General features: G+C 35.0%; 1 protein-coding gene across 1 annotated transcript in view; it reads left to right on the forward strand.

Moving 5' to 3' along the window:
- The window catches only part of LOC143055918 (uncharacterized), a 39,428-nt gene that overhangs the window by 15,657 nt on the left and 10,568 nt on the right, over positions 1-13,203 (forward strand). Inside the window, exons 8-9 of the mRNA XM_076228971.1 lie at positions 1,522-1,579; positions 2,304-2,444. Coding sequence (XP_076085086.1) covers positions 1,522-1,579; positions 2,304-2,444 — 199 coding nt within the window. The remainder of the gene's footprint in view (positions 1-1,521; positions 1,580-2,303; positions 2,445-13,203) is intronic.

Raw genomic sequence — 13,203 nt, forward strand, 5'->3', positions numbered from 1 at the left:
ATGCAAGATTATCTCTTAGAGCAGAATATTTTAAGAATGACCTTTTGAAAAATTAACAATATCATTAACATGATTAAATACAATCATTTTAGAATTTAATGACCATATTTTTTCACTGTTGCAAATGCAACCCCTAATTTTTATTTAAGGAATGACTGTAATATTTTTTCTGTCTATGAAGAAATAACATAAAAAGTTTGGTGCACACTGAATAACGCGCGTAGCAGGTTATTTAACAGTGTGCACCACATTTTTTATGTTATTTCGAATAGACAGAAAAAATATTACAGTCATTTCTTATAATTTAATTCTAAATTCCATTTTAAACAGTAGAAAACCATGAAAAAACATTGATGAGGTCACGGTCACATGACTAAATTATGTCTATGGGCTCATAACAAAATAACGTCAGCCAATCGGAAGACGCGTTACATCCAAAATTAAATTATTACGTCATGTCATAACTCACTTAAGTAACATCTACTTAAGGTATATTTCCAATATATTATGTATCTAAAAAACTGAAATTGTATTGTTTTTTGAATTTGAAATCATTAATTTATTCATACACTTATTACCCACCAAGTATGTATTGGAAATCATTGTATTTTTTTTTTCAATATTTGGTTGTGTGAGTCATATATTTCATTGATTTAATAGATTTAAATAATTCATTTGGGAGTTTTCTCATGTCATTTAATTTTTAACCGTATTTTTGTGACAAAAATGTCGGTTATTGATTTGGGGATGTACGGCGGGCGGGCGGGCGGCCTGGCGGGCGGTCGGGCTGTCGGGCGGGCGGCAATCAAATGTTGTCCATGCATTAACTCATGAACCGTTCAACCAAAGCTTTTAAAATTTTAATATGTTATTACTGACAACTATACGAAGGTCAAGTTCAATAATGGCGATTTTGACTTTTACCGTTCAGGAGTTATGGTTCTTGAAAGATTGAAAAATGGAGTTTCCAGTCGTGTCCGTGCATTTACGCATGAACTGTTCTACCAAAGCTTCCCAAATTTTAATATGTTGTTACTGATGACAGAATGGAGGTCAAGTTCAATAATGACGATTTTGACTTTTACTGTTCAGGGGTTATGGTTCTTGAAAGATTGAAAAATGGTGTTTCCCGTCGTGTCCGTGCATTTTCTCATGAACCATTCAACCAAAGCTTTTGAAATTTTAATATGTTGTTACTGATGACAAAATAGAGGTCAAGTTCAATAATGACGATTTTGACATTTACCGTTCAGGAGTTATGGTTCTTGAAAGATCGTAAAATGGCGTTTCCATTCACGTTGTTGCATTTACTCATGAACCATTCAATCTAAGCTTTTCAAATTTTAATATGTTGATACTGATGACAAAATGGAGGTCAAATTTGATATTGACGATTTTCACTTTCACCATTCATCAGTAATGGTTCTTGTGATATTGCCAGGACACAAATAAATGTTAATAAATCCGGTTTGCTGTCGTTGTGATAGCCTCTTGTTTTTTAATTTATTTTCAAAATTTCAGATTTTTGAAAATGTACAGGACTGGATGGTCAGTAGAAAAAATCAACTACTGTCTTTTAGTAAGTATGAAATAAAAAGTTGTTTAAAAATGATGTTCAATTTATTATCTACACTACTAAAGGAAGAGACCGATGGCAATATTGAGCCACATCTCCTCTGAAACCATACAAAGTCAAAAATATATGTGATATGATGTATAAATGAAGTGTTTTGTACTTCAAAAAGTTGTCTTTATAACAATCTTTTTTCCATAGAAAAGCCAATTTTTTTATAAAATAACCCAAATGTGAAGACATTATTGATCTGTGTCTTATAAGCTTTCCTGCATGCTCAGTCTAGGTACTGCCCACAAAACCACAAAATTTTAAAACTCTTTGCTTCAAGACTGGCCCAACTGTAACTGGAGGTTAAAGTTTTTGTTTAAAGTGTAATACAATTCAAAGCCTGTTGTTTTGTAAGAAGATAGGATATATTTTATTGCCCAAACATGGTGTCCAAAATTTGAGCTATACAATCAAATGAGTTACAAAATAAAGCACAGTAAATGATTAGAATCAGATTACAGAATATTTAACAAAAACTTGTATACACATTTGAACAAAATGAGATGTGAACTATATGATTGACAAAACATTAAGTCATTTGGAGCTGCACTTTGACCGGGAGAAAAGATATTTTCAAACTTATTAAATTTATAGACCTAGGCCTATGGGAGACAACTCTGAATCTACTTTTTATTATTTTTTTACTTTTCAAACTATTTTGATTTTTCTGAATTTTTAGATTTACCTCCCAAACATATAAGAAGTATTCACAAGAAACATGGCATACGATTTATTGTTGCAAGAACTGATGATTATAAAGACATGAGGTATAAAGAGGTCATGATCAACATTGTTTTTGTGTCGAAAGATAATCAAGTTGGTAAGAACAAAATTATTTAAAAATTTAACATTATTCCAGTGAGCATCTACATGAACCAATATAACACAATGAGGTGAATGCTTTTAAGATAATCTGACATTTAATAAAGGGGAGATAATTAACCATTTACTAAAGGGGAGACAATTAACCATTTATTAAAGGGGAGACAATTAACCATTTATCAAAGGGGAGACAATTAACCATTTGTCAAAGGGGAGATAATTAACCAGTTTATATCAAAATCTGTACTTACCTGTCTGTAAAACATTTGCAATTACCCCTTGGTAACCCCTTGCAATCGCTAACTTTTAAATTATCTCCCTTTCACGATCTCCCGAATAGAAGATCACTTTACCTTCAGCTAAAATGGCTACAGCCTGATCGTATTTGGTTTAAAAGCAATCGTTATTATTATATTAGGTAAGAATAGACATCGAGTGAATTGGAAGTGATGGAAGACAAGTATAAGAACTGTGTAAAGTGTACCTCACGTATGAACGTGTTAGATACGCATGAGGAATGCTATAGACATCGTATTTGTCACAAGGCTTTCCCGTGCAATATTTGCCGGGAATGGGATGACGAGAAGCGATCGCTAGTTGATAAAATGTTGGAGAAAGCGAGGTCGAAGCTTTCTCTTTCTTCAAGTGCCGTTAATCCTTCTGTGCAGGAGGCAGGCAAGAAACTTGAAACGGCAAAGCTGAGTGAATTGGCGTCGCCGGCAAAGCATGACAAACTATCAAAAGTTCGAACTGATCATAGTGCAGATGATCGTGAAACTCAAGGTACGGGAGTACATTTTGAAGCAGTTGAATTTAACAAATTTATAGCAGATCAAGTGCAAATGCAATTGAAAAAGTTGTTACCACAGGTACAGACACAAGGCCTTATTGCAAGTGATGCAATGCATGCTTCCATTGACTCGAAATGTGAAATTTCGGAGAGTCAATCTTTGTCTAGGCCAAGGGCCCACTATAGTAAATTTATGCCATCTGATGATCAGATTTCTGTTGTTTCCCATGAAATCGAGGATGAAATAAGTATGGGTGGTTCAGCTATTTCTGATGAAAATAATAATGATGCCCACTCTCAGTCACAACATTCTCATGAAAAAGACTTTTCTCTGTTTAGTGAAGGAGCACCAGGATCTACCGATCCAGTTCAATGGAATAATTTTCTCCATAAATTGACAACCAAATTAAAAATAGATTGTTCAGAGGAAACTGAAGTAGATTCAGTCATAACTTTTTATTTGCCTTCAAGACTAAATCCTGGCAATTCAAATAAATCAGCTAATTTAAAATTACCTTTAGAGGGTACTACAGTTGAAGTTTTCAAGAATGTTGAAAAGGAAGCTATGTCTGGTAGACTTAAAAATAGGTCAGTTCGTCTAAGAGATGATAAGGCTTTTATGGTGTCGAAAAAAGATTTCACAGCATTTTGTTCCCCTCCAAGGCTTGATGATAATATTGAGGAGGGTTTGTCATCTATTATGAGCAATAAGAAAAAAAGTTTTGTAGACCGTAAAAAGTTTTCACACTCTTTACCTTCCTTCCATAAGGAAATGGATGCTGAATTTAAAAAGGTTGACAACTCAGCTAGGACATTGTTAAGAAGTGTTTCATATGGCTCTTTGATAGCAAGCTATATTGATGTTGCTGATTCAGAGGAAGACAGGGTAGAAGCATGTTCAGCTTTAGTAGCATGTTTCAAGTCTATGGCAGATATGACTTCACGTATAGTTGCTAATTCTGTTATAAACAGAAGAAAAATTTTCTTAAAAAATGTTGATTTTACTAGCAAAGCCACATCAGCTAAATTGTTGAATCTACCTTTAAATGGCGCACAACTTTTTGGTGGTAAATATTTTGATACTTTGCATTCCTCAGCTGAAAATATAAGAGATGCTAAAGAAACACAAAACGTTTATCGTTCTTCATTTGTTCCTGGAGGGCAAAAATTTGATGAAGGATCTAGAAAAAGAAAATCTCAAGAAACTTCTAATGTATCCTACAACAAACCTGCAAAAACATCAAGATATGATAAGCAGGATTTTAATGACCGTCGTGGCACTGACACTTCGTCTAATTTTCGTACCTTGCCAGCAAAACAAGGAGGAAAAGGATCTTTTTTATGGAAAAATTCGTCCCAGAAAAATTTCAAGAAATAAACAATTATTTGTCTGCAATAAGTCTCCAGGTTCAAATAACTCAAGACAAGTTAGTACTTCAGATAGTGAAGAATGGTTTAATTTTAGATTTCATAAGTCTTCCAGCTTTTACAGGAGTAAAAGAGACAGTTGTACCCAGAGTAGGTACAAAAAGGTCTTCTATATTAGAAGAGGTAAATTCTTTGTTAGAAAAACATGCTGTAGAGCCTATCCCGACAAGTGCAGAAAATCAGGGTTATTACAGTACAATATTCATGGTACCAAAAAGACAATGAGGTCTCAGACCAATTCTAAATTTAAAACCACTAAACCAGTTTGTCATACCTCATCACTTCAAAATGGAAACCCTCCGATCGATTCTAAAAAGTCTGAAAATTGGGGACTGGGCAGTAAAACTGGATTTGCAAAATGCATATTTCCATATACCCATTCACAAACATTACAGAAAATTTCTCCGCTTCAGCATTTTGGGAAAAAAGTATCAATACCGAGCTCTACCATTCGGTCTACGATTGGCTCCAAGGATTTTCACAAAAGTGATGGCAGTAGTAGGTGCGTTTCTGCGAAAACAAATGATTCACATATTTATGTACCTGGACGATTGGATGTTAAAAAACAGCAGCAAAGTAAAGCTGACAAAACAATTACAGTACACTCAAGAATTGTTGAAAAATCTGGGTTTGATAATCAATGTGAAAAAATCTTGTTTAGTTCCGACTCAAATAATAGAGTATCTAGGAGCAGTGATTCACTTAAAAGAAGGTCTTGTGTTTCCGTCTCTAGAGAGATTAAAAAATATAAGTCAGATGATTCAAATATTCCTAAATTCACAAACAGTAGAGGCACGTGTAATGTTGAGACTACTTGGTCTAATGGCTTCATGCATAGATTTAGTTCCATGGGCCCGACTGCACATGAGACCACTTCAGCTTTATCTTCTAGCTTGGTGGAGACCAGCTCTACACAGTTTAAATCATTTGATTCCACTGTATCAACCACTCCAGGAACATCTATTCTGGTGGCTAAACTGAAGAAATTTTTTCAAGGGAGTGCTATTAGAACAGGAATCTGCTCAGGTGACTCTAGTGACAGATGCGTCACAGTCGGGATGGGGAGCTCATATAAACAATTATCAGATAGCAGGTGTTTGGTCGCCTCAGTACAAAGTAAAACACATCAATTGGCTAGAACTCAAAGCTGTGCAGTTAGCACTGCAAACATTTCTGATAAAAGTACAATTCAAAAGTGTGCTAGTGAGAACAGACAATGCAACTGTCGTCAGTTATCTGAACAAACAGGGAGGTACGCGATCCCCAGACCTTTGTTACTTGGCATGGGATCTTTTGAAATGGTGTATAAATCACAATGTCAAAATCCAAGCTGTTCATATTCCGGGAAAAAAGAATATTATAGCAGATGCCCTGTCAAGGGGGAAAATGACCATTCGTTTGACAGAATGGGCATTAAATATGACAATAGTGAATTTGTTGTTCCTTCAGCTAGGAACACCAGTAATAGATCTGTTTGCGACTTCAATGAACAAGAAGCTGCCAGTGTTTTGCTCTCCTTGGCCGGAAGAAACAGCAGTGTCAATAGATGCACTGTCAATGAAATGGACAGATCTATTTGCTTATGCATTCCCGCCACCGATCATTCTAAACAGAGTATTACAAAAAATACAGAAAGAGGACTGTGTAATTTTACTGATAGTACCAATGTGGCCGAGACAGTCGTGGTACAGTCAACTTCTCAACCTGTTAATAGACTTTCCAATACAACTGCCTGTACAACAAAATCTATTAAGTCAAAATGGAATTTTTCATCCAAATCCAAGTGTTCTAAATCTTGTAGCTTGGAAAGTGTCAAAAGATCTTACACTGCAAAAGGATTTTCACCAAAAATTGCTTCAATTATTTCCAATGCACGAAAACAATCAACACAGACAGTTTATAATGCAAGACTCAAGCTATTTGACAGCTGGTGTCAAGAACGGAGTATCGATCCCAGTACGGCAACTGTGCCAGAAATAGCTGAATTTCTTATGTTCTTACATACTGTAAAGAATTGTAAGCCAAGCACTTCAGCTGGTTACAAGTCAGCAATAGCTTTAATACATTCATCTAAAGATAGAATTTCTATTAACATGGATTTGCGTAATTTAATTAAAGGATTGTACAACATTAATCCACCAATAAGGCAGTTGGCGCCAAATTGGGATTTGCCGTTGGTTTTGCTAGTGTTGACAAAGACACCTTTTGAACCACTAGAAGAAGCAGAATTGAAATTTTTAACCTTAAAGACAGTTTTTCTTATGGCATTAGCTTCTGCTGCAAGAGTCAGTGAATTACACAGTTTCACTATTAATGACAAACATTTCAGGAAAGAGCAAAGAGGTATACGGTTGTTGCCAAATGTTCCTTCATCCAAGCATATCTTGGATGTGCAGGATGAAGGTCATTCTTAGAATATGAGCCTGAGGCTCGAAAGTAATAAATTAGCTTAACTTCTCTGTGAGGGGTGAAGTTAACATGTAATAACTCTGTTTAAAGAAACAAACTATAACCATAGACATAGATAGCCAGTGACCTTGACCCTAGTATATAAGCACCTGTTCCATAATAACTTGTCATAATTTAAAGCAAGTTTGTGTCAACCAAATATAAAACCCATTTGAAAAGGGTGGGTCTGACTGATAATCCCTAGGGTGGGAATTAATTACTTTCGAGCCTCAGGCTCATATTCTAAGAATGACCTTCATCCTGCACATCCAAGATATGCTTGGATGAAGGAACATTCTTATTCATATTTCGCCTTCGGTCTCAAGTAATAAATTAGCTTGTTTAAAGTGTAGACACAAACTAAAAACAAAGTCATACAAATGCAACATTTAATAAAGATCAAACATTAATAACTGCAGAAGCAAAGTCCTTATTGCCAGTATTATTAAATTCCCTGTTATAAAACTTATAAAATGTATTCGCACATGTCCAATTCGCTGTTGCCATAATGTCTTTCACAGAACATCCAGAAGCTAATGCAGCTGAAGTAGAGGCACCTCTAAATGAGTGTGCCTTAAAAATGTTAATATCAATGCCTGCTAAAAGTAACACTGTTTTTAACCATCTAGATAACGTAGAAGTAGAAACTTTACGAAAAGTTGAAAAAGAAATGAATAAACTAGAAGTCTTCCTGACATCTCTTGTACGTAAAACATAATTAATCAATGTCTTCACCACGCAAAGTTCTGGTTTAACAAAACGCTTAAACACCACATTAGGCAGACTAAAACCAGGTCTAGTAGTTTTCAAAAGTTCCTGTATATGAAAAACTATAATGCCTTGTCTTTGACTAAAAGACATAAAATTTAAATCTAGAGCTGATATAGATTGTGCTCTAGCAGCTGTTGTCAAGGCAACTAAAGACACAAGTTTAAAAGTCAAAGTTTTCAATGTTAAATCCTCCAATGGATATAAAGAACTCAAAAAAGTTAGTACTAAATTCACATCCCAAGTGAAAGAGTATCTTGCTCTTGGCGGATTCAGGTTAAAGCAACCTTTCAACATACGTTCAACAAAAACAAATTTAGTAACATCTACTCCAAAAAAGGATAAAGTCTGTGTCAACATTGACCGAGTAGTATTTAACACTGAATATGAAAAGTTACTATTTTTCAAATAATTTTAAATAATCTATTACAACCTTTTCAGATGGTCGAAAATAATTGGTTTTCCTTTGAACACACCAAATAACGAATTTTCTCCAAGAATATTGGTATTGCTTGATTGTAGAAGGTCTCCAAGATGCAATGATGACATCTGCAGATGATTCTGAAAATCCTCTATCAAGTAGCGATTTCCGGATACAATGCACACGGTTAAATTTAGTCTCTTCCTTAATGGATGGCATTCTCCTGTATGCGGCATCATAACTAAATCTTTGTGTTGAGGCAGTCTAACTGGCAAAGAAATTAACATTGGTATTAGCAAAGAAAACCAACTTTGTGCAGGCCAAAAAGGAATAATCAAAGTAGCTTTCTCAACTTTGTCACTAATAATTTTCATTAAAATTTTCCCCAACAAAGTAAAAGGTGGGAAAATATATGGTCTAAAATTAGACCATGAAATAGTAAAAGCATCAACATAAGTAGCTTGTGGGTCAAATGACCACGATGCAAATCTAGGGATCTGAAAATTCAAACGTGAAGCAAACAAATCAACGTTTGGAACAAAGAAATGTTTACAAATTCTATCAAATATTTCTACTTTCAATTGCCACTCTGTGGAGTCTGTAAAATTCCTAGACATATGATCAGCATCAAAATTTTCTATTCCAGGAATATACTGAGCTGTGATAAAAATATCCCTTTCTGAACACCAAGCCCAAATCTCTGCAGCAAGCCTGTCAAGTGACAATGAGGTCATGCCTCCCATTTCATTAATATAAGCTACTGCAGTAGTATTGTCTGATCGTATACCAATATGGCATGATTTTTTGTGACTAAAAAAGGCTCTTAAAGAGAAAAATATAGCCAATAATTCTAAGAAATTTATATGAAAAGAGCGTTCTGACAAGCTCCATCTACCACCAGCAAATTGTCCTTCAAATTTAGCTCCCCAACCTTCTAATGAGGCATCTGTTTCAATCCAAAAGTTTATTTGTATGGGTCTTATTAGTTTTCCATTTTCAGATTTTAAATTGTTAACCCACCAAAAAATTTCAGTTCTTGACTCTTGTGTGATAAAAATTTCAGAGTCAAAATCGCCATTACAACTATTCAGTGCACCCACTTTATTTCTCTCCATGTTTCTGTAATGAAGTGGTCCCACAGATACTGCATTAAAAGCATGTACCACAAGACCAATAAATGATGCAAAGCATCTTACAGTAACACACTTCTGTTGAAGAATAATTTTCCCAAGGGAGATAATTTTATCTATTTTCTCATCTGTCAGAAAAATCTTAAATAATTCAGTATCAATAATGAGACCAAAGAAAACAATGCGTTTTGAAGGAATAAGGACAGACTTCTTATAATTAATTCTGAAACCAAGTTCATCAAGCTTCTGCACCATTTTTTCTGTATTTACAATACAACTATCTAAATTCTGATCCATAACAAGAGAATCATCAATGTAATAAATACATCTAATGCCATTTTTTCGAAAAAATGCATAAACAGGTTTTAAAACCTTAGTAAAAACTCTTGGTGCAGAAGCCAATCCGAAACAAAGAACCTGAAATTCATATAAACGTCCTTTCCACATGAAACGCAAATATCTCTTAAAATCATTATTAATACTTATACTAAAATAAGCATCTGTGAGATCTATGGATGTTAGATAATCATCCCTTTGAATTACATCTAAAACAAAAGATAAATGTTCTTGTTTAAAATGATGATAAGCCACAAAATTGTTTAAATTTTTTAAATTGATAACCGGCCTTGAAGACCCATCTTTCTTAGGAACTAAGAAAATATTGGAAATAAACTGGTTCTCCAATGATTCAACTTCTTTAATAGCTCCCTTAGCCAATAATTTTTGGACTTCTTCTGAAATAATTTCAATCTTGTGAATAGGGAAATGTATTTCATTCATAAAAGATGAACCTTGTGGCACAACATCAAATTCAATTTTATAACCATTTCTAACTGTATCTAATATCCATAGATCGCTTGTAATATTTTCCCATTCAGGATAATTAAGTTCTCTCACCTTAACTATTGTCGATAATGGTTGTTCTGGTAGAACCCTCTCTGAGAGTTGTGACCTCTCTGAGACCCTCTGTTCCCTGTCGGGAAACCTCTCCCTCTGCCTCTTAGGGAGGGGAATTGCCGTCGCCCTGTCGACCGACAGGGCCTCTGGAGTTTAAAGACTGATAATGGTCTCTACTATAGTTGCTTGGAGCGCTATTAATGTTAGACCTGGATCCTCTACCAAGGAATCTAGGATTAGCTATTGGAATCTTAGTGTAATCACCAAGTTCCTTCATCTGCTTCATGCAATCAGCACCAAAAAGTGATGAATCCACCGGAACATCAGAATTGCAAATAGGCTTAAACTTATCATTAAAATAAGGTCTAAGAGCTGAGCGTCTCCTCTGTGTCAGAGAAAGAAAACCATGGCCTAACAAACAAATAGAATCTGACAAAAGCTTTCTAGTATTGTCAACATCTAATGGCTCATTCTTACAGCACTGATTGGCCAACTGAACAATAGGGGTCAACCCCTTAACAAAATATCTTTGAGTTTCCTGCATTTTAGAATCTACAGTGTGGGCCTGTCTAGGCAGTGCAGTCCAAATCTCCTTATTCACTTTAGGAACACAAAGGTTCTCACAATTTTCTGGTCGTAAATATCTCTCCTCAATCAACTTAATACTTTCATGATTAGATTTAACAGACATTGCAGCATTTACAGCCTTAGAAAGACCAGAAGATATTTTAGGCCCAGTCTTTTCTTCTGTATTTAATTGTGGGATTTCCCAAGCAAAATCATAATCATAATGCTCAACCTGTTCAACACCAGGTTGAGAATGTGGTACATTAACCTCACTAAGAGGGGCCCTAAAGGCATTAGAAAACCCTAATGCTGGGTCAAAAGATGTGTCAAAATTAACTGGTGCTGGACTATCACCAGCCCTATCAGAGACTCCAGAAGGAGGTTTATATACAGGATCCTCTAAGTAATCCATATCAAAATCCTGAACAGAATCTTCATTTAAATTAGCCTCTAGAGGCAAAATCTGAGTGTTAGAGGATACAGCAGCAGGGTTCACAACCTCTGCTTGAATAGAAGACTGAGAAACTGTCTCACACCTAGGGGTCCTTACAGGCTCTTTCCCACATTTATTTATAAATCCTCTAAAAAGATGAGTCAAAGTGTCAATCGACTTGCCCATTGTAGAAATACCCATCTTATCCCTCAACACTGATAACTCCTCTGGAGATAAATCCTCAACTCTAGGAGATTTAGTAGCTTTACTAGTAGCACTAGTAGCCTTAGCCTTCCTTTTAACTGATTTAGGTGCTTTGTCACTAGTAATGGCAGTGCCTTTTATAATTCTATTAGGCTTTTTAGAGGGTTTGTTCAAACTACCTCTAGTTTTTCTATTTAAATCATCATTATTAATTTCATTAGCAACAAACAGATGCTGAAAATCATAGCCATCGGCTTCATTATTATCAATGTCATTTTCTTCATCTTGCAAAAGCAAAACATCTTCATTTTCTGACTCAGCCATTTTAATAAAATAATGTGTACCTGTGCAGGTAAAACACGTGCTAATTGAGTAATTCTGAAGAGTGCAAACGACCTTCAGTTAAAGAGAAATACACCTGTATTTATCTACCTGTTTAACAAACAGGAGTAAAATAATAAACTAACAAATTGCCGTACTTCGTAGGCAAAAACTTTAATGAATAAACTTGTCATACATCGTAGACAAGAAATTCTTCAATTCTAATTAATATCAACACTTGTCGTACATCGTAGACAAGAACATTTGTTATTTCTAATAAACCTCAACACTTGTCGTACTTCGTAGACAAGATAAAGGTATTGAAGAAAAAAGGGATTAAAGTAACTTACCAACCTACTAAACTAAAGAACAATAAATTGACTATTAAAAAATATCAGTGAAGTGCTGTTCACTTCACACCCTCTAGAAAAATAAATGACAAGTTATAATACGAACAGGTGCTTATATACTAGGGTCAAGGTCACTGGCTATCTATGTCTATGGTTATAGTTTGTTTCTTTAAACAGAGTTATTACATGTTAACTTCACCCCTCACAGAGAAGTTAAGCTAATTTATTACTTGAGACCGAAGGCGAAATATGAATAAGAATATGCAATTTCTTGCTAAAACTCAAACTTTGAATAAACCATGGGAACCAGTATTCATTCCCAAATTTGAAAGCTATGCTACAGATCCAAACGATTTACTGCTGTGCCCTTGTAGAGCACTACTAGCTTATATTAAAAGAACTGAAGTTTTGCCCAAATCACAAAGACTCTTTGTAACATATCAAAAGAATCATCATGTAGAGGCTTCTAAGAATTCCATTGCACGATGGATTGTGAACACGGTTAAATATGCATATGAACATGCAGATACAGACACACTTCAGTTTGTGAGAGCTCATGATACAAGAAAGCTCTCAACTTCTTGGGCTTTATTCAATGGACTTTCCTCTCAAGAAATTTTAAGAGCAGCTCATTGGTCAAATGAGACAACATTCACCTCATATTACTTGAAGGATGTACCAGATTTGGAATCTCGGTTTGCAAAAGCTGCAATTTTGCATACGGCTAACAGAAGACAGAAGAAGTATTAAGGTAGATATTTTTTATTTACTAGTTACTTTCTTCCTCTTACCCACCACCTTTAGGTTTACAATGGTTTATGCTGCAAATTCTTTGCAAATGTTTTTCAGACAGGTAAGTACAGATTTTGATATAAACTATGGTTTTTTAAAGTAAAAACCTTGTTTATGTTAAATCTGTACTTACTTGTCTGACCCTGCCCACCTCCCCACCTGAGGAAGTTAAGTTTTATATTATGTATATAGTTATTTCCGCCTCAGG

The sequence above is a fragment of the Mytilus galloprovincialis genome, chromosome 13 (assembly GCF_965363235.1).
Source record: "Mytilus galloprovincialis chromosome 13, xbMytGall1.hap1.1, whole genome shotgun sequence".
NCBI classification, from domain to species: Eukaryota; Metazoa; Mollusca; class Bivalvia; order Mytilida; family Mytilidae; genus Mytilus; species Mytilus galloprovincialis.